General features: G+C 42.9%; 1 protein-coding gene across 2 annotated transcripts in view; it reads right to left on the reverse strand.

The window, feature by feature from the left end:
* The window catches only part of GRM4 (glutamate metabotropic receptor 4), a 305,645-nt gene extending 280,722 nt beyond the window's left edge, over positions 1-24,923 (reverse strand). For both annotated transcript variants that reach the window (XM_056818053.1, XM_056818052.1), the window contains exon 1: positions 23,927-24,923. In XM_056818053.1, the coding sequence (XP_056674031.1) occupies positions 23,927-24,451 (525 nt within the window). In that variant the 5' untranslated portion in view covers positions 24,452-24,923. The remainder of the gene's footprint in view (positions 1-23,926) is intronic.
* Positions 24,924-26,620: the final 1,697 nt, after the last annotated feature.

Raw genomic sequence — 26,620 nt, forward strand, 5'->3', positions numbered from 1 at the left:
CTCAGTATGATACCATGTACTTAACCTCTGTCTTCCCCAGTTTCCTCTCCTATAAAATGGGGATAATAGCACCTAACTCACAAAGTTGCTATAAGGATCAAATGAGATAACATGTGTAAATATGTATAAAATTACTAGCTATTACTTTTGTTAACATTTTTTCCATTACTTATAGAAACAATTTTTGACAATTGTTTTCTGACATTTTCAGATTCATCTTTTCTCCCTCCCTCCCCCAGCAGTCAACAGTCTGTTTATTTTTATTAATCTTGCTGAAGGGACTCACATTCATCCTACCCAGACTAATAGCAGTCCCTGTGAAGAGATTAGAAAATTACATGGAGCCCAGAGAGGAAGGAAAAAAGAGCTTAAGCTGCACTTGAACAGAGAAAGGAGTGCGCCAAACTGTCTCTGACCAGTTGTGGAATTACACTCAACCCCAAGGCCATGGAATACTGAAAGTTTAATTCAGGCAGAGCTAGGCTCTCCTCCTTCACCTGTTTCTATCCCTTATCCCTACGTAATCCAGTCTTGATCTCAGAGCCAGACTTCTAATCAGTCCCCCGACTCCATACTCAACATTGGAGTTAGGAGGCAGGCAGGATAAAGTAGGAGTTCTTCTCATGCCTTTACTAGGAAGCCCAAACCCACTTTTCTCCCTCCGTGAGGCAGGCATAGACGAAGGATAAACTATCTTTTGCTGCTTCTTTCTCCTATTAAAAAGTATATGCCAACATCCCAATTCTTTGTTTCTTTGATCCAGCTATCACTGTCATCCGACTTCTCTGTTTTTCCTGTTGAAATGATACTCTAAATTGTCATCCTTCTCCCTGTTTCTCCTTCTAAAAATGATTCCCCCAACCACCATCTCATTTCCCTGTTTCTCTCTCTCTCTCTCTCTCTCTCTCTCTCTCTCTCTCTCTCTCTCTCTCTCTCTCTCTCTCTCTCTCTCTCTCTCTCTCTCTCTTTCTCTCTCTCTCTCTCTCTCTCTCTCTCTCTCTCTTTCTCCCTCCCTCCCTCTCTCTCTCTCTTTCTCTCTCTCTTTCTCTCTCTCTTTCTCTCTCTCTCTCTCTCTTTCTCTCTCTCTCTTTCTCCCTCCCTCCCTCTCTCTCTCTCTCTCTTTCTCTCTCTCTCTCTCTCTCTCTCTCTCTCTCTCTCTCTCTCTCTCTCTCTCTCTCTCTCTCTCTCTCTCTTTCTCCCTCCCTCCCTCTCTCTCTCTCTTTCTCTCTCTCTTTCTCTCTCTCTCTCTCTCTCTCTCTCTCTCTCTCTCTCTCTCTCACACACACACACACACACACACACACACACACACACACGCAAATTCCCAATTCTTCTATTGGGTTTGTTGTTATTGTTTAGTCATTCAGCTGTATTGGACTATTTGTGACTCTATATATGCTACTGGTCATTGGAGTTTTCTTGGCAAAGATATTGGAGTGGTTTGCCATCTCCTTCTCCAATGGGTCAAGGCAAACTTTCCTATTAGAATGATATAGTAACCATCCCATTTCCTTGTTTCTCCTCATGGAAATAATGGGTCCATAACCCATCCCACTTTGAGCACAGCCAAGCACATTTGACAGAATGAAAAAGAAGTAGGTGTGCTGGGTGCCCTATTTTGTAAAGTCATCAGGGATAAACCATAACTTCCTTCAGTCACACTCACTATCTTTCCTTATCTCTAAGCTAAATCTCTCACTATAGTTAGGAAGTTGACTGAGTCATCCCAGGAAAGTAACATTTCAAAGCTTTCATTATCTCCCTGTTCCCACAAGCAGCTTAACCCTTTGATTTAATTTAACAATAATTTTTAAAGTACCCACTATGTGCATAGCACTGTGACAGGACTCTGTCTACAGACATGAAAGAGAGAGAGAGAGAGAGAGAGAGAGAGAGAGAGAGAGACAGGCAGAGAGAGAGACACACAAAGAGACAAAGGCAAAGAGAAAGACAGCAAGACAAAGAGACATCAAGAGAAAGAGACACAGAGAGAGAGAGAGAGAGAGAGAGGGAGAGCAGGATGGGGAGGGAAAGTGAGACAGACAGAGAGAAAGAGAGAGTTCTTGTCTTTAAGGAGCTAAACCTAATCTAAGCATTGGATTAGACTAGACTGAAAATAAGACCCAACTTGATTTCTGATGCTGCCTGAGGCAACACCTTCCTCTCTCCCTGCATGTTCTTGCTAGTCCTGTCTTTCTTATACCTTTATAAATGCTGTTTCACTGATCCTTGCCACAGCCTACAGAACGAGGAGGAGCCCAGAGCTGTCAGTCCAATCAATCACATCCATTCAACAAGCCTTTATCTCCCACCCACCATGAGCCCAGTCATGTGCTAGTTGCAGTAGGAGAATAAAAGCCACAGTAAGAGACAATGCTTTTGCATCTTGCTTAAACTGGTCATGTCACCTCTTTAAAGCCATTCAGTGTCTGGTATAAGGGAAAGGGTTCAAGTGGAAGCGAGCTGAACCGGGACAATAATATACATGATGACCACAATGACCCAAGGGAAAACATCATTGAAAGATTTCAGAATTCTTATCAATATCATGAACCATTGAGACTTCAGAGGACAGACAGCAAAGAATCCGCCTGTCTTTTGGCAAAGAGGCAATGGACCACAAGGGTGGAATGGGGCACATCCAGTGTTTTCACTTTTTTGTTGGACTGCACTTACTTCTTAGAATAGAGAGCTCTATGAGGGGGGAGGAAGAGAAGGAAGAGGGAGAGGAGAGGGAAGAGGAGGGAGGGAAGGAAGGTAGAAGGGAGAGAAGGAAAAGAAAAAGAGGAGGAGCAGGAGAAAAAGGAAGAGAAGAAGGAAAGACAGAAAGAGGGAGAGGAGGAAGTAGGGAGGGGTAGGAGGAAAGTCACTAGGAGATGAAAATGATCCTTAAAAAAAGAAGAGACTAATAAAATAGGTAGCACAATGGATAGAGTACTAGACTTGGAATTAGGAAAACTCATCTTTCTGAGATCTGGCTTCAGATTCTTATTAGCTGTGTGACCCTGAGGAAGTCACTTCACTCTGTTGACCTCCGTTTTTCATCTGTAAAATGAGCTGGAGAAGGAAATGGCAAACCATTCCAGTATCTTTGCCAAGAAATCCCCAAATGCTGTTACCAAGAGTCAGATTCAAATAACTAAACTATTTAATAAAATTAATAAAATACTTTATAATGAAGAGCTCTGTACCCTGGTCAGACAACCTGGGTGTCCATCAATCCTAGCTTTCTACACTTACTAGCTGTATACTGATTGGAGAGTAAGTCACCTCCTCTTTCTGGATCTCAACTTCTTCATCTGTAAAATGAAGATAATAATACTTGTATTACCAGTCTCACAGAATTGTGAATGTATCACTCTTATGTGAAATATGTATGTTATTGTTTTTCAATTGTGGCAAAGATACTAGAATGGTTTTCCATTTCCTTCTCCAGTGTGTCCCCATTTTATAGATGAGAAACTGAGGCAAATGGGGTTAAATGACTTGCCCAAGATCACAGAGTGGTAAGCATCTAAAGCCTGAATTTAAACTCATATCCTTCTAACTTCAAGCCCAATGCTCTATCTACTTGCATCACCTAGATACCCTTAGTATGGGCATGCACACAAATATGTGTGTACATATGTATATATATATATATGTATATATATATATATTTATATATATATATATACACCATGTATGTGTGTACATGAAGTATATATTACACACACCTAATATATGTGTAGACAGCATATAGAGATATATACCACAAAAGGATTACAAAATATTCTTTCCCCACATACGCAACCCTTTGATGTTGGTAATACAAGGATTAGTGTGTGTGAGAGAGACAGACAGACAGACAGACAGAGGGACAGAGACAGACAGAGACAGAGAAACTGGTATTATTATTATCAATTCAAATTCAAATTCCTTTATCTGATATTCAGCCCTTCCACTTATATTGTCCTTTATAGATATACTCTATGCTCCATCCTGAACTGACCTACCTGCTGCCCCTCTCATCCACCCACCATGTGTCATTCACTTACACCTAAAATGTTCCTCCTTTAAATAAATCTCAATTCAAATGCTACCTTCCCTGATTCAGACTATGATCCTCTTTGGACTCCACATAGTACTTTGAATTTCCTTCATGTACTAAGTATGTATTTATTTTGTACATGTTCTATATGTCAAAGGAGTTCAGATCTGGAGTTTAAAAGGACCTCAGGGGCTTCCTAGAGCACTCCTCATTTTATAGAAGAGGAAACTGAGTCCTGGGGAGACTAAGTGGCCTGCCCAAGGTCAAATAGATAGAAAATTTCAGAGCTGAGATTAAGAGCCCACATTCTTTATTCTATTCACTGCCTCATATTCCCTCCAGGAGAATGTAAGCTCCTTCAGGGTGAGGACTCTCTGATTTTTTGTATCTCCAACATCTCAGTGGCTTAAAAAATATTTGTTGGTTGATTATCAGGTATAGTTTTGTGCATCTGTATAGTAAAATATGAAATTTATTTCCTTTCATCTTGAATCATATTTATGAGAAGGTTTGCTAAAAACCAGAGGCATAAGGAAGCAAAAAAAGCAGGCTGAACTTGGATTCAGGAAGACTTGGGTTCAAATCCAGTTTATGACTCTAGTCCGTGTGAATATAGACTGACTTGTCACTCTGAGCCTCAGTTTTCTCATTTGTAAAATGAGGATGCTCATAATACCTATAGTGAGTACCTCACAGGAGATACTGTGCACAAAGCCTTACATAAGTCACTTGTTATTATTCCAGATGAAGGAAGTCGAAGTCCAGTGGGGTTTAGTGACTTGCCCAAAGTCACACAGGTAGTAAGCAGCAATTCACAAAGAAATCATCTGCTTTAGAAGGCAATCACTCCAACCTCCTCTCTTCAAAGCAGAGGAAACAGAAACCCCTTCAGGTTACAGTGACTTGCTCACACAAGGCGCACTTGGCAGAGCTCGAGTTCAAGCACAAATCTTCCAACTGCAAATCCAATGATTTTCCCCTCATCCCACTATCTCCTGTGTGCTCTGGGGCCGCCTGTGTTTGCCCAGGGCTCACTTTAACGGCGTCAAAGAGATTGTTACAGATCGCTTTTTAATCCAAGTATTTAAAACCTCCTTCCTGCTCCAGAAGGAGAGTATGGAGAGAAAGGGGGAGGAGGAGAACAGTAATTAATCAAAGTCCCCATTTCACAGATGAGAAACCAAATCCCAGAAATCACCGGGCAGAGGAGAGAGGAAGGATGGATTCCAGAACCCAAAAGCTATTTCCATAAAGAATGCAGCCCCTAGACTCTGTACTCCCCAGAGAAACTATATCATGTTTTCCCCCCAACTCAGTATTTGCAGCATCCCTCTCCAGAGGCTGGAGGAGGGTGGGAGACTTGGCCCCAGCTCCTCCAGGTGTTCTGGCCCCAAAAGCAGGCCCTGCCCTCTAATGAAGGGCCCACTGGGGCCTCTCCAGAGGCTGCCAAGTGCCTCTGCTCCCTTCTTTCCCTTTCAGCTACATGATAATTAGCCTCTATTTGCCAAGCTTGAAACACCCCGTGTGTCTGCTTCTGGATTCCTCTTCCCCTTTCATTTCACTCAATTGCTTCTTAGACCAATTTTCCCATCTTCTAAGAGAGAGAGTTGGCAATCCCCCAGGCCAACCCAGGACGCAGCACCCCAGGGCATGTCTTGGGAAGGGAGGGGTGAAAGGGGAGACCTACGCTGAATAGCCCAGCTGGAATCCACCTAAGAGCTTGGTTCACTGAATATCTGTTAAGTATCTTCCACCTGCTACATACAAGTCCTGATGCTGGGCTGTTTAGAATACAGAGACAAAAAGGAAATAGTCCCTTTCCAAGGAACTTGCATCCTACTAGGGAGACACAACAGGTACACGAGAAATTTGGACAAAGGAATTTTAAGGACAGAGTGTCTCCCCATCTCTCTATATTGCTTCACTTAGTGGGGTGTGTGGCATACTCAGGGAGGACTAGCACCTCTGGTGTAAGGACTTGTGGAGCCCTTTTCAGGGCTGCTCATCCTCCTTTGGTGTCCCCCTATCACCGGGTTCTAGCCTACGGCTCCAAGAAGCTGGAGCATGAGCAGCAGCCACATCCCAGTAAAACCAGATGCAGATGGGCTAAACCAGTTTGAGGGTAACCAACAGGTCTCACAGCTGTCTGTGAGTTCAGGGAATGTCTACCCCAAGCATGTGAAGACTTCCCCAGGCAGAAGGGGCAGATGAGAACAATTCATTCTAAGGACTATGAAGGTGGATAAAGCAGGCACAGTGGAGTGCTTAGAGCTTGGTCAGACGTGGAAGAAGCCAAGGTCATCCACTGCATCCAGGGCCATCACCAGTCATCCTGACTTTTGTCCTGCCACTGGACTTTGATGACTCTCTCTTCCGAGAGAGTGAGGCTAGGGACTTTGAGCAACTCTGCCTCACTTAAATCCAACTCACAAGTAAATCAAGACATCATTGTGTGATGCTACTAGTCTTCAAAAATAAGGAGGAAGGACAGCTAGATGGCTTGGTGAGTTAAAAGCCAAGCATAAAGACAGGAGGTCCTGGGTCCAAATCTGACTTCAGACACTTTCTAGCTGGGTGGCCCTAGGCAAGTCATTTAACCCCCATTGCCTAGCCTTTCCCACTCTTCTGCCTTGTAATCAATATATAGTATTGATTCTAGGCCAGAAGATAAGGGTTTAAAAAAAAGAAAAAGAAAACAAGGATGAAACACATTTTCACTTGATAATGTCATCAGCTCCCAGGGATTCAATTATCACCTCTATACTGTTGTTTCTCAAATCTATTTCTCTATCCTTAACTTCCCTCCTAATCATCGGTTTTATATCCCAGATGCCTGTGGACATCTTGAACTGGAGATCTAATAGATATCTTAAACTTAATGAGTCCAAAACTGAATTTACTATCTTTTCTCAAACTTTCTGAATTTCTCTATTACTGTCAAAGGCACCTGTTTCCCAATTCATTGTCATCCTCAATTCCCCACTCTACATCTAATGTGTCACCATGGCTTATCCATTGTATGTGCAACTCTCATATATGACCCCTCCTCTCCTCTGACACTATCATTGCCCTGCTCAAGTCCTTATCGTCTTATATTTGTGCTACTGTAGTTGTTGCATATCCTTTGTTTTCTCTTTTTAATAATTTACTTTCCCTGCTGTCAAAGAATTGGAATCTAAAGAGATGTCCCCCAATTGGGGAATGGCTGAACAAACTGTGGTATATGATGGTGATAGAATACTATTGTGCTGTAAGGAATGATGAAATGCTTGATTTCTACAAGAACTGGAAAGACCTACATGAACTGATGCAGAGTGAAATAAGCAGAATCAGGAGAACATTATACACCAGTAAGTAAGACATTGTAGGATGATCAAATGTAATAGACTTTGCTACTAATAGCAATGCAATGATCTAGGACAATTCTGAGAAAGAACACTATCCACACCTAGAGAAAGAACTGTGGGAGAAGAAATCCAGAAGAAAACATATGGTTTATCACTTGTTTACATATATAATTTGGGGTATAGGTTTTAAAAGATTATTATAAAAATGAACAATATGGAAATAGTCTTTGAGTGATAGTACATGTAAAACCCAGTGGAATTGTTTGTCAACTCTGGGAGGGAAGAGTGAAGAGGGGAGGGAGACAACATGAATCATGTAACCTTGAAAAACTTATGTATATATTTATTACTTGAATAAAATAAAGAAAATTAAATATATTTTTTATTTTCCCAATTACATATAATAATGATTTTCATCATACATTTTCTAAAATTATAAGATGCAAATTGTCTATCTCCCTCCTTTCCCTCCCCCCTCCCAGGGATGGTAAGCAATTTGATCTGGGTTTTATCACGCAAAACATAATTCCATATTGATCATTGTTGCAAAAATACTCAAATAAAACCAAAACCCCAAAATAAAACTGTAAGCAAACTAATGCGAAAAATAGTACACTTTCATCTGCATTCCAACACTAACAGTTCTTTCTCTGGAAGTGGATAGCATTCTTTGTCATAAGTCCTTCAGAATTGGCTTGGGTCATTGGACTACTCAGAGTAGCTAAATCTTTCACAGTTGATCATCCTACAATATTGCTACTCTCCTGGTTTTGCTCTCCTTTCTTTTCTAAGAAGACCAATGGCATCACGTGGTGATGTCTTAACTCCCCATGAATTTAAGTGAGGCAGAGTTATACAAACTTGTCAGCCTCACCCTCTCTTCCAGAGTTATCCAAAGTTGTCCAAAAACAGGGCAAAACTTAGGATGACAACCCGAAATGCAGTGGATGGCTTTGGCATCTTCCATGCCTGATCAAGCTTTAAGTGCTTCATAGTGCCTGTTTCTGCTGCCTTCATGAATGTTGGTATGAATTGTTCTCATTTACCCATCTGGCCAGGGGAAATCTTCATATCTTTGCAGTAAACATTTCCCTATTGCAGTAGTAATATGATAGTTAATCTCCTGACCACAAGTCTTCCATCCAATCCATCCTCTACTCAGCTATCAAAATGACCTTCCTGAAGGGCCAAACTGATGATGTTGTTTCACTATTCAACAAAGTCCAGTGACTCCTTCCAGAGTCAAATATAAAATCTTCTATTTGGCATTCAATGCCCCTGACTACCTCTTTCCTTCCAGTCTTCTTACACTGAACATACACCTTCCAACACCACATGTACTCAGTGTCACTAGCCTCCTTGCTGTTCAGAAGAACCAGACACTTCATCTCTGAATGCGTGTGGTTTCACAGCTGCTCCCCACACTTGGAATTTTCTCCCTCCTCAATTCTACCTCCTGGCTGCTCTGGCTTCTTTCAAGACCCAATTAAAGTCCCGCCCTCTACAAGAACACTTTATCAGTGCCTTCCCACTGTTGCTTATCTCTAATTTATCCTGTATATTGGGTATCCCAAAAGTCTTAGACTTAGCTGCAAAATTGCACTAGATTTTTTGAGTTGGGGAAAATACTCTCTTGTTTACTAATATTGTTTGAACTTAGCTTTATATGACTAGAAATTGTCCAACCTGGAAACCAAAGGTCATGCTGATCTTAGAGATCCTCCAGAGAAGCTAGAGTGCTTGCCTGGGGTCCACCCAAAACTCAAACGAGCTCAAGACCACTCAAAAAGCTTGTGGTTGGGTCTGCACAATAGCTTTGGCCTTGCCCAAATTTTTTGAACGTTTATATTTATATCCTGTTATATATCTCAAACACCTTCTCTATGTCTTACCCATCCAGATGCTTGTCCTTACACCCTTGTTTGAATTCTATGATGTAAACCTCACAGAGATTCAAGAGAGGAACCACACTCTTTCCTACCTCCCTCTGCCAAACTGACTGAATAAAATTCTTTCTAAAAACCTTTTGGGGTTTTGATGTTTATTCTCAATCAATATGCATAATCTTTTATGTTAAAAAAAAACCCTCATCATTTCTCTTAGGTTGATACCAAGTATTGGTTCCAAGGCACATAAGCAGTAAGGGCTAGGCAACTGGGGTTAAGTAACTTGCCCAGGGTCATATAGCTAGCAAGTGTCTGAGGTCAGATTTGAACCCAGGACCTCCTGTGACTAGGCCTGACTCTTTATCAACTGAGTCACCTACACTGTCTATCTTGATGATATATAGTTACTTACATGTTGTATACTCCCATTATACTGGAAGCTCTTTATTTTTTTTAAACCCTTACCTTCCATCTTGGAATCAATACTGTGTATTGGTTCCAAGGCAGAAGAGTGGTAAGGGCTAGGCAATGGATTTAAGTGACTTGCCCAGGGTCACACAGCTAGGAAGTATCTGAGACCAGATTTTAACTTGGGACCTCCCATCTCTAAACCTGGCTCTCAATCCACTGAGCCACCCAGCTGCCCCCTGGAAGCTCTTTATGAACAGGGACTGTCTTTTACCTTTATATCCCCAGAACCTAGAACAATGCTTGGCATGTAGTAAGTTCTTAGTAGCTGTTTGTTGATTGACTACCTAAATGAAAACTGGAAGCGTAAGCAATGGCCTCCTGTAGAAGATGGGCTGGACTTTGAAGGAAACTAGGTGTGAAGAGAGAGTACATTCTAGGCATGAAAAGCCACTGGGGCAAAGGCATGGAGGTGGAAAATAAGATGTTCTGCATGGAGAACAACTCCAGAGATGGGAAGTAACTTGCCCAAAGAACAGTGTTAATAGCAGAGCCTAGACTAGAACAAAGGTCTTATTGGATACAGAATAATAAAATCCTGGGCTTTATAGTTAGAGGGGATTTTCCTAAACTCTCGTCTAACCTCTTCATTATTAGATGAAGAGACAGGAGACCCATCTAGGTTCTGATACCAGCTCGGCTACCTTGAGCAAATCAGTTCACTTAATATGAGCTTTTGTATGGGGGACAAATTCAGCAGCAGAGTAAGGAGTGGGGAGGTGTCATAGTGACACAAAGGACAGTTCCACCTTAGGAGTCATTTCAATGGGCCCAAAGAGCCTCACCCTCACCAGCACAGGGCTTGGGGCAGGCAGGACCCTGGAGAGGGATGCCTCAGTAATAGGATCCTGGGGACAGTGGCTGAAGGGACAGCTGCATCACTTGCTATTAGAGGACCAGGAAGCAAAGCATGTAGGGATAAATAATAGGTGTCAGCAATCTAAGTAAAGCCCTATTCAGCCCATGTTAGTTACAGCTCGGCTATTAGGGGAAGCTGGAAAGCTCTAAATCTTATGATCATGATCCCCAGTTCAGTCCTCCTTCTAAAGAACTCTGGCTTCTTCCTCTTGGCCATCTGGGTTATTCCAGGGTCTATCCCCTCTCATTTCCTATTCCACATATTCTCTTGCTCCAGTTTATGTACCCTAGTCTTGGAAATTGCCTCTTTGAGAGCCTTCTCTGCCAAGGCACTTGGCTCCTAGACTCTCATTTATGGGGCTTCTGGGACTGGGGAGGGGGAAAGAAGCCGTTATAGTGGAAGGCAGAAAAACCTCTCTCATCTGAAATAAGGCAGATCTAAGTCTAGAACCCCCTCCTGGACAAAATAGTGATGTGAGCTGCTTAATTGTCTTGACCCAGAGCCTGCCTCTTCCCTCTCTTCTCAAGAAACCAGGGCTCATTTTCCCTCTTCAGCCTCTCTTCCACTCTAATTGTAACCTACTCTCAGGAAAGAACACTGGACTAACGATTGGGGGGGGGGATCCATTTCCCTCTCTCAGCTTCCATTTCTTCCTCTATGAAATGAGAGCTGGATTTAGAGTCAGAGGACTAGCCTTACTCCTGGCATAGCCACTTACTACATGAGTGATTTGGAGCCAGTCCCTTCCTCTGTCTGGCTCAGTTTCCTCTTCTACATAAGGTTGGAATGGATAACCTCCAAGATCCATTCCTGCTATAAATGTGGTACTAAGTAAGGGCTCTTTCCAATTCTGACATTCCATTCCATGGTCCCATAAACTCAGCCACACTAAAGGGAAATCACTGATAACACTGGAAAATATCACCTCTCCTAGGAAGGCTTGAATTTTTATAGGATTCAAAGCCTTATTCTAAAGGTATTCTAGACATGAGTCAAGCAGGTGATAAAGATATTTCTTTTGGGGAGAAGGGGAAGTCTTCTCTGTGTCCTTGAAACCCCATTGCTAGATGTCGTTAAATACTTCCATGGCCAGGAAGATGACAAAAGGCTCAGTCAGAGACCCAGGCTGAAATGGAATAAATTGACTTCCTAGCTCAGAGGACTATGCAAAGGGATCTGGGCTCTGAATCAGGCAGACCTGAGTTTAAGACTAGCTCTGGGACCCCAAGCAAGTAATTCAATTTTTCTTTGCCTCAGTTTCCTCAATAAAATGTAGAAAATACTAGCACCTGCCTTTTAGGATTGTTGTGAGGATCAAGAGAGATAAAATTGTTTTTAAAAAACAGAATTCTTTGTTGTTCAGTCATATTTGTGACCCCATTGGGAGTTTTCTTGGCAGAGATACTTAAGTAGTTGGCCATTTCCCTCTCTGTCACATTTTACATATGAGGAAACTGAGGTAAACAGGGTGAGGTGACTTACCCAGGGTCACACTGCTACTGTGTGTCTAAAGCTGCAAAGGTGAGTCTTGACTCCAAGCCCAATGTTCTATCCATCATTCTACCCAGCTGCCTCTAGGACCCAGCTTCTGGGGAGCTCTAATTGTCAGGAAGTTTTCCCACCTTATAACAAGCTGAAACCTGCCTCTCAGCAACTTCCACTTAATACTCCTAGTTCTGCCATCTGGGGCGAAGTAGAACAGGTTTAATCCCTTTTCCACATGACAGCCCTTCAAATACTTTCCTCCTCTGTCAAATGGGGAGAATACCCATGTTGCTGTGAGGATTGAATGCAATAATTCAAGGGAAATCACTTTGAAAAGTACACAGCACTACACAAATGGAAAGTATAATTTATTATTGTCATCAAATCAACAAATATTCCAGGAGCGTCTATGGTATGCGTTGTGTGTCAGGCGCTGTGGGGTATATGAGCGATGTATTAGACAGCTCTCTACAGGAGGCCAACAGAAGCCACAAAGTGCCTCCATGGACTCTCATTCAGTCTTAGAACACAGGTCGGAATTTCAAGAGATCACCTAATCAGACCCCTCATTTTACAGAGAAAGAAAATGAGGCCCACATTGGACAAGTGACTCTCCCCTGGCCACATACAGTGAATTAGAGGCACTCAGGATGAGAACCAGGTCTCCTGACTCCTCAACCAAAACTCTTCCCCCTGTACCTTGTGGCTGAAGTTGGAAGAACAGACATATATGAATGGAGCAATACCTTACATAAAAAGATAACTGACTCAGTGGGGTACATGCTACTGCATGAGAGTCTAGCATCCTACCATTTACTAAGTTTTGGGAAGAGGAAGTGTAATATGTGATGGGAAGAGCCCTGGTTCCAGAGCCAAAGGTCCTGGGTTCAAATCCTACCTTTAATACTTATTGCCTATGTGACCTTTCCCTGGGAGGCATCAGTTTCTTTATCCATAAAACCAAGGGGTTGAACTATCCTTTAAGTTCCCTGCCAGCTCTCCTTTGACCCTTGGAACATATAAAACCTCTCTAAGACTCAGTTTCCTCAGCAAAATAGGGATTGAGAAACGCTGTCCTACCTCCCCTTCTCCTCCTCCCTCTGCCCCTTCCCCTCCCAAGGGTTATAGTGAGAATTAAATGAAATCCTGGATGGGAAAATGATTTGTAAAGCTGCCAAGGGCTCCATAAATGTAAGTTATTATTACTGACAATACAAGGCGATACATGATAAGTTACTATTGTTGCATATTATAATGAATGGGTCTCGCTGCCAGCAGCATCTCCTGAAGCAAGGATTGAGCTTCCAGGGTGAAGTCAACATCACTTGCCTCTTCCAGTACTTTCTTCTTTTGTTCCAGGCTCCTCCATTGTCCCCTCACTCCTCCTTCCCCTGCCTCACTTGTTCCCCCACTTCTCTCCATTTAGACACATTGATTATCTAGCAGTTAAGCAAAGCTTGCTCGTGCACAGGTGAAATGCTGTATGCCTAGAATCTAGAGCCCAGGAGAGGAAGGCACCTACCAGGAGTTTCTAACCATGTTTGATCCACGGACCCCTTTGGCAGCCTAGTGAAGTCTGTGGACTCCTTCTCAGTGTAAGGTTTTTAAATGGCATAAAGTGAAATCATATACAGAATTGCAAATGAAACCAATTATATTTAAATAAAGATGCAATTTCTTTTTATCCAAGTTCATGGACTCTGAAATCTATCCAGAGTCTCCTTGAGGGTCTCTGAACCCCAGATCCATACACTAGAAAGACACCCTAACATCAGGGTCCCTCGGGCTGGGAGGAGGGCAAAAGTCAGAACAGCAGAGGGTGAATGAACCTTCTTCTTTGGCCAAAGGTGTTCTCAAAGCCAAGGCAAAACTTTGCTATTTGCTAAGTATATTTCCTAGCCCCTGAGCCCCACAGTTCTATATCTTCTCTTCACCTCAGAGGCCTTCCCACCTCCCACCAGGATTTTAGAATTTAGAACAGAAAACGACCTTAGAAATCATCTGGACTTAGAAATAATTCTCTCATTTTACAACGAAGGAAATTGAGGCAGAGAATTAGAACAGAACCTTCCTAAGGTCACATAGGCATTTACTGCAAGAGTCAAATAAGACCAAATCATATCTAGGATCCTTCCCAGTTCTGATGATCTTAGAATCCATGGCATGTGATAAACTTCTCCCAAAAGAGAGCAACAGATGGCCTATTTGTGGCATTTGGCCTCAATATGATGTGACAAAGGTCACTTATGTTCCCTGAGCCTGGACAATGGTCTCCTAGATCCTCCAGAGACTCATCTATTCTTACTTCTGCCCTTCTCACTAGCCTGAGAAGCCCCATATGTTAAGATGGGTCTTTCTATTGTAGGGATTCTTGACCTGGTTCATAGACCCTCAAGGGGACTGTGGGTAGATTTCAGGAAGTCAAACTTGATAGATAGATAGATAGATAGATAGATAGATAGATAGACAGACAGACAGATAAAAATGAACTTAGAAAAAAAGAAATTACATCTTTATTTAACTCCAATTAGTTTCATTTCCAGGATCATCCACACTAAAAAGGAACAAGATACCCTGAAGGAGAGAAAAAGTGGCATGGACCAAGCAAGTCAAACCATTCAACCCACCTGCCCTCAGACCCCATAGAAACAGGCCAGGACCCTAACCCCTAAGAGCTCTGGGTAAAGAAGAGCAGCCCCTCACCTTCTTTGAACCCAGCCTTCACAGCCAATTTGAGAGGAGTAAATCCTCCAGATTAGAGACCCACTTTTCCTCACTACCACCAATACCAACCACTGACCAGCTACCACCAGTGGCCAAACTCAAAAGCCCTTAGAATAATAGTGCCCCTCCATGCACATGTCCAACTCCCAGTCTAGCCCCCATAGGCATCCTAGAGATATACTGGCCAGTTTCTGCAAGAGCTGCAGCCCTAGCCACCAGAGACCCAAAAAAGAAAAATCCTGACACCAAAGTACTTGGCACCGTTAAATGGTTCAGCATCAGAAACCGATATGATTTTATCAGCAGAGAAGACATTAAAGAAGATGCATTACCCCTGCTTTGGTGCTCTACCCTAAGGACAATGAAGGCTCTCCATCTGACCTACAGTGGAAACTTCCAAGAGTGTTTTATAATGTGAGTTCCTTGAAAACAGAGACTATCTTATTTTTCTATTTGTATCTCAAGCACTTAGCAAAGAGTTTCTAATGTAGTAAGTGCTGCATAAATGCTTTTTTAGTCATTCATCAGAGGTAAGCTGGTGAAAATAACAGCAGAATAAGAAGCAGGAAATTTGGGTCTTGCCCTTGGTTCTGCAATCAACTTGCTATCAAAACCAGGTCTGTTCGGTAAAGGGCTGCAAGGCTGGAGAAAGGACCAGCACTTTACTCACAGCTATGGCAGTGGCTATATATAGCCAACCTGATGTAGGAGTAAAATATAAGAGAAACAGCTGAGTGACTCAGTGGACTGAGAGCCAGACCTAGAGATGGAAGGTCCTGGTTCAAATCTAACCTCAGACACTAGCTGTGTGACCCTGAACAAGTCACTTAACTCCAATTCCCTATCCTTTACTGTTCTTTTGCCCTAAAACTAAGTATTGATCCTAAGAGAAGGGAAGGGTTTTTTGAAAATAACAAACCTCTCTAGAATCTTTATCTTACTGCCTGGGCTTCAGACTGCCCATCCATAAAATGAGAAGGTTGGCCTAAATGATGTCTAAAGTCCTGTCCAGCTCTAAATTCTATGATCCAAGTTGCTTTAAAAAAAAACACTTCTTACCTTCTGTTTATATAGCAATTCTAAAACAGAAGAGCAGTAAGGGGTAGGCAATGGGGATTAAGTGACTTGTCCAGGGTCACACAGCTAAGAAATATCAGAGGTCAAATTTGAACCCAAGAATTCCTTTCTCTGGGCCTGGCTCTTTATCCACTGAGTCACCTACCTGCCTCTACATTATTACTTTTTTTTTAACTCTTACCTTCCGTCTTAAAATCAACACTGTATATTGGTTCCAAGGCAGAAGAGCAATCAGAGCTAAGCAATGGGGGGTTAAGGGACTTATCCAGGATCAAAAAGCTAAAGATCTGTGACCAGATTTTAAACAAGAACCTCCTGTCTCTAGACCTGGCTCTCAATCAATTGAGTCACCTAGCTGCCCCCAGATCCAAGATGCTTTTTGAGCAACCCCTGTGGGAATGAGGCATTTGTACCAAGCAGGTTAAATGTGCCCATAGACATTGCAGTCTATGATGAAGTCCCCTAGGAGTAAGGTTACCTGAGTCAGAGCCCCTCACATTTGATTGATTGATTTTGCCTGGGCCCACAAGAACTCCCAGCGAGGAAGACCCCTTTATCAATGCAAAGGGGCACTTTCTCTACACTTATAATTCAAGAGCCACCTAGAGCAGAGGCATCAAACACACAACCCTCAGGTGGACTGCAAAACCTCCTAAGCCAAGACTGAACTAGATTAAAATGTCATTGGGAAATATTTAACAAGTTAAATAAAAATGTAATAAAATGGGTAATGGTAGTATGTGGTTTCCTAAGTCAACATGTGTCCTAAGGGATCTTAGGGAAGGTTTAGCAGTCCCATTTCTAGCTCAGATTGACACATCCTATAGTAGCACTGACAGGTTGAGTTGATTATGCACCCAATCTGTGTCAGAGGCTAAATTTGAACACACATCTTCTTGATTTGGAGACCAGAACTCTCTCCATTTTGCTGTGTTCTTTCTCTCCTGTTCCCAAATCTTTTAAAAGCTCTATGGGGAAAATGATGCCCATTCCCCCCTCCTCTTTTTAGTCAGAGCCCATGGGAGCCAAACTAAACCCCCTAAGCCCAGCCTCCCAGGCCTCCCTGCCTCCTAAACAGGCCTCCTGGAAGGAGAGAAACTACTAAAAAATAGTCTGCCAAGACTCTAGTCCCCACCAGGAGCTTGTCAATCATCCCAGAATGGGAGAGAATCCCCCCCCCCCATGATCCTCCTCTCAGGGCACTTTCCAGACAAATCAAATGAGCTCTGAAATTAAACCATTAAGCATATATATTCCTCTTCCAAGCTCCATCAAGGTGCTTCACTGACTCTCCAAACTCACCCCCCCTTCCAAGCACACACCCCCTCTTTCCTCCCAGCCTGCTCCCTTGCTGAAATTCAATCTTTTTTGCCTCTCTAAATGGCTTTTCAGTTTCTCGCCTGGCCTCTCATTTCTATTATTTTAATTATTGAATAGCCCTCACGACGCTCGCCTGGAACATTAATGCTTTTAAAAGGGACCCTGGGAGCTCAGATCATCAGCTATCTATCTCTCTCCCCCATTGTCCCATCTCTCTCCTGCTCTTCTTCTTCATTCTCTTTCTTGAATTATCTTTCTCTCATCTTCACAGATTTAGAGCTGGAAGGACCCTTAGAGGTCATCTAGTCTGGCATCTTCATCTTACAGATGAAGAAATGGAAGTTCAGAAAAGTTAAAGGTCTTGCCCAGGGTCATTCAGCTAGTAAGTACTGAAAGCTATATTGAATTGACTCCAAATCCAACATTCTATCCACTTAGTCTCTCGTCCCTCATTCCCCTTTGAATTCACCCTATGTCATCCTTCTCCAATCTCTCCCATCTTTCCTATCACCTTCATTCTCCTCATTCTTTCTCACAACTTTCTGCCCATCTTCCTATGAATCTCCCTTTTTCTTTGTTATTTTTCTTATCTTTCTTTTTCTCTGCCTTACTTGGCAAACCCTAGACGGTGTGAGGGTTTCTCTTAAAACCTTATTCTGTGGCAAGAGAAGATGTGGAAAGAATAGAGGTAAAAGTTGGGGTTTGGTCAAATGATGAGGAAAGGAAGGGCAGAATCAGGACCACCAGCACCTGCTGGAAGCTCTCACTTTTTTTCAGTCATGTCCAACTCTTCATGATCCTGTTTCAGGGGTTTCTTGGCAAGGATATTAGAGTGGTTTGCTATTTCCTTCTCTAGCTTATTTTACAGATGAGGAAACTGAAACAAACAAGGTGAAGTGGCTTGCCTAGGATCACATAGCTAATAAGTGTCTAAGGTCAGATTTGAACTCAGAAAAAAATAAGTCTTCCTGACTCCAGGCCCAGGACTACTCTATCCACTTTAGCTGCCTTGATTGTGATGGGGTATTATTGTGCTATAAGAAATGACATGGGGGGGGGGGTCAGAAAAACAGGGAAAGATCTGTGTGAACTGATACAAAGTGAAGTCTGCAGAACCAGCAGAACATTTTACACAGTAATAGCAATATTGCAAAAATAATCAACTGTGAAAGGACCCAAGATGAAAAACTTTATCTGCTTCCAGAGAGAGAACCAATAAACTTAGTGCAGATTGAAGCATTTTTTCTTGCCTTTTTTTTGGAGGGAAGGCAACATAGCTAATATAGAAATGTGTTTTGCATGACTTCACATGAATTATGGGTATCATTTTGCTTGCCTTCTAAATAGATGGGGAAGGAGAGAATTTGGAACTCAACATTTTTTAAATGTCAAGGACATATTAAAAATGTTTGTTACTATTATTAATGCTTATTAGTATTTTGTATATTTAATTTATATTAACTACTTTAAATATTTAATTCAATGTAATTAATATTAAAGGTTATTATTGGTAGATCAATTTATTAAAATAAGAAGATAGAATTAGATAACCTCTAAGGTCCTGCATGTTCCCTAGGAAAGAAGCTCAATCCAGGCAGAGAGCCTTAAATTTAAGGGTCAGAATAATAATAATTGCTGACGTTTATATGAGACCACCTTAGTGTAACAGATAGAATATTAGACCTGGAACCAAGAAGGCCTGGGTTCAAGTCTCATCTTTGAAATATACTAGCTGTAAGACCCTGACCTTAATATCTCAGTGATCTAAGCAACTGTCAAAGACTACAAGGTGAATGTTCCCCAATTCATTGGCAGAGAAAGTTTTATCATCTAGAAATTCTCTATACCAGTGAAATCACCTACCTAGTTCCTAAACCAACAGTTTGAAGCTTGCAAAGAATATATTATCTCAACTCACAACACACATGTGGAGGAAGGTACTATTTTTTCCCTTTACAGATGAGAAAACTGAGGCCAGAGAAATTACTTGCCCAGCTTCACATGGCTGGTAAATCTCTGAGGCATTCAAACTCAGATCTTCTTGGCTCCAAATTTAGCAGTCTATCCAGAAGGCCAAGCTACCTACCTGCTTCCCTTCTTTGAAAAGGCAGAAGTTTGGGAGTGCAAAACACTGAATATACTACCAGATTCCGTTAATGACTCAGTTGATTTTGCTGATGTTGCTCTTTTTCCCCTCTATTCTTTACAGTAGATGGCTCTCTGGGTAGAAGAGCAGGGAGGGATATATTTGGAAATGGAAGTGATGTAAAAATGAAAGATATTAATAAAATTTCTTAATTAAAAAAGAAGTTTAAGGCCTGAGGTTAGGGCAAAAAACCCCTGGAAGACTCTCATACACATAACAGCTCCCAAGAGGAGTTAGCATAGACTTCAGGACTCCAGATTTTAAAGACATTAACGCCATTTGTAAAATGACTAGACCTTACAAAGATGGGTTTTTAGGAAAGAATTCAGGCAATGTAAAGCTGGCCATCCCTGCCTTTCCTCAAACCTGAGGTCCCACCTCTCTCTTTCACAAACACAGCCACATCCTCCACCCCAATAAGCATCTTTTTTTTTTAATCCTTACCTTCCTTCTTGGAATCCAAGGGGGTAAGGGCTAAGCAATGGGGGCTAAGTGACTTGCCAAGGGTCACCCAGCTAGGAAGTATCTGAGGCCAGATTTGAACCTAGGACCACTAGGACTTTCTCTCAATCCATTGAACCACCCAGCTATGCCCCCCATCCCCCACCCCAGTCCCATAAGCATCTTTTAGACATAGGGAGAACAGAACGCTCAAACCCAGACCTCACAGTGATGGGGCAAAGAATGACCTAGGGTTTCTCAGTGTTCAGAAAGTACCAAATACTACCCTTTATCAAGTAGTACAAATCCCTGACCTGTATCAAGTCTCAGGTTCATTGAAACCAAAAATTAAGAGCATTCATCCCATAAGCACCATGGACAGGGAGATGGCATCCTATCTCCAGGATCAAATACCAGATTTTCTGTTTGATTTTTAAAGTTCTTCATAGGCTTACCTCTTCCTATCTTTCCAATCTTCCCATCCTTGACTCCCCTCCGCACACTATGATCCAGTAATACTAGCCTACTTCCTTTAGGATACTTCATTTCTTACTTCCAAACCTTTGCTCTGCAGATTTCCCATGCCTAGAATGCTTTCCCTCCTTGCTTGACTAATTTGGTGAGCTGATGAGCTATTAGCCCAGTGTGCAACCTGTGTATAAGGCACAAAGCTAGCTACAGCTTCCCACTCCCAGGTCAGCAGATGAATTGAACGATGAAGAATGTGTTCAAATTTGGCAATTTTTTCCACAGCTTTTCCACAATGGGCATTCCAGAATTCTGCAAATGCACTTAATGGACATTAAAGTTGGCGATGTCAATACTGCCTTGATGAGAGCATTGTTCTCATAATTGTTTTTAAAAATCCCTCCTCATTTTTGGTGGCCAATTTTACTATAGTCTATAATTGCCTTTATTTAGTTCATTGTGACTTAATATATTAGAATATTCTAGAAATTTAAATAACTAATAAACACAGCATTTGTTACTTTGGTATTACACACACACACACACACACACACACACACACACACACACACACACACACAAAACCTCTCCCTTCAGTCAGAATCAATGCTGCATATCACTTCCAAAGCAGAAGAGTGGTTGACACCCCTGGCTTCTTTTAAGACTCAATTCAAAGGTTTTATTTTTCAGGAGTCCTTCCCAGAGTCCCCCACTCCAACCATTTGACAATTTCAACAATTTTTTACCAATTGGTTAAATGTGCAGAGGGTGTGTGTGTGTTTGTAGAAGCCATGGGGAGAAAGAGCCCAGTTGAGGTCCTGGCCACCACATTCCCTCCTCATTTCCCCAGGGAACTGGCCCCTGCTTCCTCCCAAGAGAGAGATGGTTCTTCAGGGAGAAATCTGGACTTTTTAGGAGTCACTTTCTTTCTACTTTGTATCTTGTATTTGCCTATTTGTCTATATTCTATTTTCCTTTTTACTATGTAACTTCAAGAGGGTAAGGGAATGTTTTTGTGTTTTTACCTTTCTTTGTACCACTTCCCCTCTCCAGGGTTTAGCCCCATGACTGATACACAGTAGGAGCTTAACAAATGTTTGTGGATTGGTTGATTACTAAAAATAAAATGTTTTCCATAACACAATACATATAAAATAACACTGACAGCTTTCTGAGCATGCCAGTCAGACAAGGGTGCCTAGAGGCAGCTGGGTGGCACAATGGAGAGAGTACCAGGAGTGGAGTCAAGAAGACTCATCTTCCTGAGTTCATCTGGCCTCAAATGCTTATTACACAAGTCACCAAATCCTATTTGCCTCAGTTTCCTCATATGTAAAATGAGTCAGAGAAGAAAATGGCAAACCACTCCAGGGTCTCTGCTAAGAAAACCCCAAATGGGGTCATGAAGAATCAGATACAACTGAACAGCACCAGCAGTCATCAGAGGACCTAGGTCTTGGGGCAGCCAGGTAGCTCTGTGGATAGAAAACCAGGCCTGAAGATGGATGGTCCTGGGTTCAAATCTGACCTCAGAACCATCATAGTTGTGTTACCCTAAGCAAGTCACTTAATCCTGATTGCCTAGCTCTTCTACTTTGGAACTAATACCTAGTATCAATTTTAAGACAGAGAATTAAGGGTTGGTTGGTTTGTTTGTTTGTTTGTTTGTTTTTAAAAAGAAGATCTAGGTCCTGGTTCTACAGCTACCTCTGGACCTCATTTTCTTCACTTCTAAAATGAAAGACAAGGTTTTGAGGGGGCCTTATCTGTGACTGCATTTGGTATGGAAAAGTCCCAATGAGAATTCTCCTTCTACCTAGGTTGATTAGCTCTTGCCTTGCAGTTTACAATCCTAGATAGCTTCCTGGGTTACTGAAAAGTTAGAAGACATTGCACAAGGGGGAACTAAGGGGTTCAGTGGATTGAGAGCCAGGAGAGAGACAGGAGGTCCTGGGTTCAAATATAACCTCAGATATTTCCTAGCTGCATAACTGCACAGGTCACTTAACCGCCATTGCCTAGACCTTACCTTCTACCCTGGAACCAATACACAATACTGATTTTACAATGAAAAATAAAAGTTTAAAAAAGAAGAAGACAGTGCACAGTCAGTACTTATCAGAGGCAGAACTGGAACCCAGATCTTGCTGACTCTGAAGCTCTATCTTTATACATTAAGCCTTAACCTTAAAGCCTCTCAAAATGAAGGGATTTAACTAAATAATTTCCTAGGTTCTTTCCAACTCAATTACGTGATATATGATATGATGGCTATGATAGGGTATCACACATGAGATATGATATGTGTCCAGCCTCCTTTCTGTCATCCCACACCTCCCTCCCACCCCCTTCCAACCCAATTCAAGTCAAGAAGCATTTATTACTGCCCTACAATGGTTAGACTTCCTGCAGGAGATAGGATTTCCTCACTAATTCTCCTGCCACACAATATTAGCTACAGAAATAGAATTTGGGGGAAAGTGTCCATGTAAGGACTGTCCCCTTTCCACATCCCCAATCGTTCTCCAAGGGCCAATTCTGCTTATCTTCCAGACCAGACTCTCCAAAAAAAGTCCTGATTTCCCCCCTGAAAAACCATCTCTTTCCTTTGAAGAGACTGAGACCACTTCCCTGGGGAAATGAGGAAGGAATGTGGTGGCCCGGGCCTCGGCTGGGCTCTTCCTCCCATGGCTTGGCTTCCACATAACAAACCCATCCTTCTGCTCCTGCACTCCTTCACACACACAATCACACACACTGCAAAACAAGGCACAGAGAAGCAGGCACATAATTATTGGTAAAATGCTTGTAATGTTTTTTTTTTCCCCTCTCTCCACCCTGTAGCTTTCAGTAGTTGTAGCAGCTTAGCGAAGCACTTGGCTCCGATTGAATTGCAAATCAGCAGCTCTTGCCCCAGGAAGGAGGAAAGGAAGCAAGAGAAGAGGGGGAGGGGAGGGAAGGGAGGAGGAGGAGGAGGAGAATGGGAGACAGGTACAAAGGGAAGGGAGAGAAGAAAAGGGAGGGAGGAAGGAAGGAAGGAAGGAAGGAAGGAAGGAAGGAAGGAAGGAAGGAAGGAAGGAAGGAAGGAAGGAAGGAAGGAAGGAAGGAAGGAAGGAAGGAAGGAAGGAAGGAAGGAAGGAAGGAAGGAAGGAAGGAAGGAAGGAAGGAAGGAAGGAAGGAAGGAAGGAAGGAAGGAAGGAAGGAAGGAAGGAAGGAAGGAAGGAAGGAAGGAAGGAAGGAAGGAAGGAAGGGAGGGAGGGAGGGAGGAAGGGAGGGAGGGAGGGAGGGAGGGAAGAGAGAGGAGGAGAAGAAGAGTGATAGGGAAGAAGGGAAAGGAGAAGAGAATAGAAGGGAGGGAGGGATGTAATAATAGATGGAAGAGAAAAAAGACAATAAAAGGAGCAAGTGGAGAAAAAGGAGTAAGGAAAGAAGAGTAGGAAAAGAAAAGCGGAAAAGAAGAAAAAAGGAGGAAAAAGAAATAATCATAAAGGGAAGCATTGTTCAGTAGCTAATGAACAGCAACAGAAAATTAAGATCTTTTTCCCCCACACCTTCAACAGAAACCCTTATGGGACAAGAACTTCCTGCTCTGTCTGGAAAAGGGAGAGGAAGAGGAAGAGGAAGAAGCAGCACAGCACTGTAGTTCCCAGGCTCCAGCATCAGGCAAACACTAACCTTGAAGAGGCGAAGGATGTTGGCCACCATAATGGAGACTGAACTTCCAGAGGCCCCGATGACGCCCACCACACGCTCAGGCTTGGTGATAATGGGTGGCCCTCCATTGACACAACGCACCTCAGTGCCATCTTTTTCAATTAGTGCCTGTACAAAAGTCAATGACTGCTCTAGGGCATGAGTATCCCTGGAGCAGGTGTCCAGGATGCGGGCACCCAGTGTGATGTTGGGTAACAGGTCAGGGTCATTATTGATACGGTCCAGGGCAAATAGCATGGCCTCCAACCGGTGAATGCCTTTCTCTTTCTTAAGTTCCCCACAGGCTTTACCCTCGGAGCCCCTTCCATGGACTGGGAACAGGCCACCCAGAGTGATGTCCCCGTCAATTCGGATAGAGTTCATGTGGGGGTGACCCTGACCTCTGGGTTTACCCAGAGAAGGGGCTACCCAGAAAAAGCATAGGCTGAGAAACAGCAAGAAAGGCAGCCGCTGTAGGCACCAGCAGCCTCTGCTCTTCCTAGTCATTGCCAAAGGACAGAAAGGGAAATAAAGCCCTAGAGACCCATGAACAGCAGACAGAGATTCCTAGCCCTAGCAAGGTCCTGTAGCCTGGATTACCATGGGCTGCTGTTCCAGATTCCTCCCAAATTCTCAAAGAGATCAGTTTAGGAGCAAAGCTTTGGGGCGTTCCCACAAGGTCCAAGGTGCCAGACCATGTTGGTTTTCTTGTTCTCTTGGACACTAATAATGCTGTCCCAGGGATGAAATTCAGTGATGCTGGAGGATTCCACAATCCATGCCAGGGAGTATCAGGGAGCCAAAGAGATAACAGACAGGTAGATGGTTTATATTTCACAGGATTCACAGTCCTGATGGCTGGTCCTTCAGTTGCTCACTGCAGAGAGACACGAAGGCTCTTGGCTTTTTGTAATGTGGCATCAATAAGAAAATGGTTCTCTTCTTCCAACCTAGAAAGTGGAGCTAGTGAGAGAGAAAAAAGGAAGGGAGGAAGGGAGGGAGGGAGGGAGAGAGAGAGAGAGAGAGAGAGAGAGAGAGAGAGAGAGAGAGAGAGAGAGAGAGAGAGAGAGAGAGAGAGAGAGAGAGAAACTATCAAACAAAAGCCAAAAAAAGTACATTAACTATTCTGATCTCTCATCAGGCAGCCAGAGAGATGGAGATGCCAGAGGTTATCGCCAAAGGCTTTACAATTGTCTGAAATTTGATTTCTTTCCAGCTACCGTACTCAAGAGAGAGTACAAAACAGAAATCCAACCCCTCTTGAAGACAACTGAAGCTCACCTTCCCCCATCTGCAGCCCAGAGCATCCACCAGGCAGATGCCTAGGTCCCCCAGGGCTGGGCATGCTGTGGCCACAAACAGCTGTGGGATTTATGTCACCCTAAGCAACATGCACACATACGTACACACAGCTTCCCTTGCTTCAGGGCCCTTCACAGATGCTTGCTCACAATAAGTCAGGATGTGTGAGACACCAATCCCTGGCTGGTAATCTCTTAGAGAAACCTGAGTTCATCGGTCCCTTGCCCCGTAAACTACTTCATTCCCCTCTCCTGCCAATCAACAAATGTTTCCTGAGTACCTACTAGGTGCCAAGCACTCCCTACTAGATGCTAGGCACTGGGGATAGGGAGATGAAAGAAGGTTAGAAGTGACTAGAGGTAGAGACACAAAGATGTGATATCTATATAAATGCTTCATTCATTCATTTATTCATAGTGAAAGGAACACTGAGTCTGGAGACAGAAGACCTGGGTATAAATCCCAGCTTGACTACTGACTCTACCTACCTGTGTGAACATAGGCAAGTGAAAAACCTCTCTGGGCCTCATCTGTAAAATGAAAAGATTGAACTAGATGATTTCCAAGGTCTCTCTTCCAGCTCTAAATCCTATAACTGTAGGAACTGGGTCCAATCCCTGGCTCCAAAGAAATTATAGCCTTGTTAGACAAGGTGAGACTTATATTTAAACAAGACAATTAAACAGCAGTATAAAGCAGCATACCATTAAGGGCTGAAATGTGCAGTTCAGACCATTAGCACTTCAGGATTTAATAATAACACCTTTCATTTATAGAGTAGTGTTACAATCTCATTTGATCCCCAAGTATTATGCAAGTGTTATGAGTCCCACTTTACAGAGGAGAAAACTGAGGCCCAAAGAGGGAAGAAACTTGCTAGTAATTTCCTGATCCTTACCACCAACTACTCTCCTGGGGTATCTCCAGGTATCTGACCAATTAATGGAAAAAGAATGAAGGGGGAGGAGGAAGGGGAAAGAGAGAGAGTGAGAGAGACAGAAAGGAAAGGAAACAGAGAGAGAAGGGGAAACAGAGACCGAGAGACAGAGTCAGAGAGACAGAGTCAGAGAGAGAATGAAAGAAAATGAAAGGGGGGGAAGAAAGGGAAAGAGGGAGGAAGGAAGGAAGGAAGGAAGGAAGGAAGGAAGGAAGGAAGGAAGGAAGGAAGGAAGGAAGGAAGGAAGGAAGGAAGGAAGGAAGGAAGGAAGGAAGGAAGGAAGGAAGGAAGGAAGGAAGGAAGGAAGGAAGGAAGGAAGGAAGGAAGGAAGGAAGGAAGGAAGGAACTAGAGCTGTCCAGTCCTCCTGGATTTTTTACCAAAAGATGGGGAAGTTTTCCCCCTGCTTCCCTTCAGCATCCCAACCCTAGGGTTGCCC

This window comes from Monodelphis domestica, chromosome 2 (genome assembly GCF_027887165.1).
Source record: "Monodelphis domestica isolate mMonDom1 chromosome 2, mMonDom1.pri, whole genome shotgun sequence".
In the NCBI taxonomy this organism is placed as follows: domain Eukaryota; kingdom Metazoa; phylum Chordata; class Mammalia; order Didelphimorphia; family Didelphidae; genus Monodelphis; species Monodelphis domestica.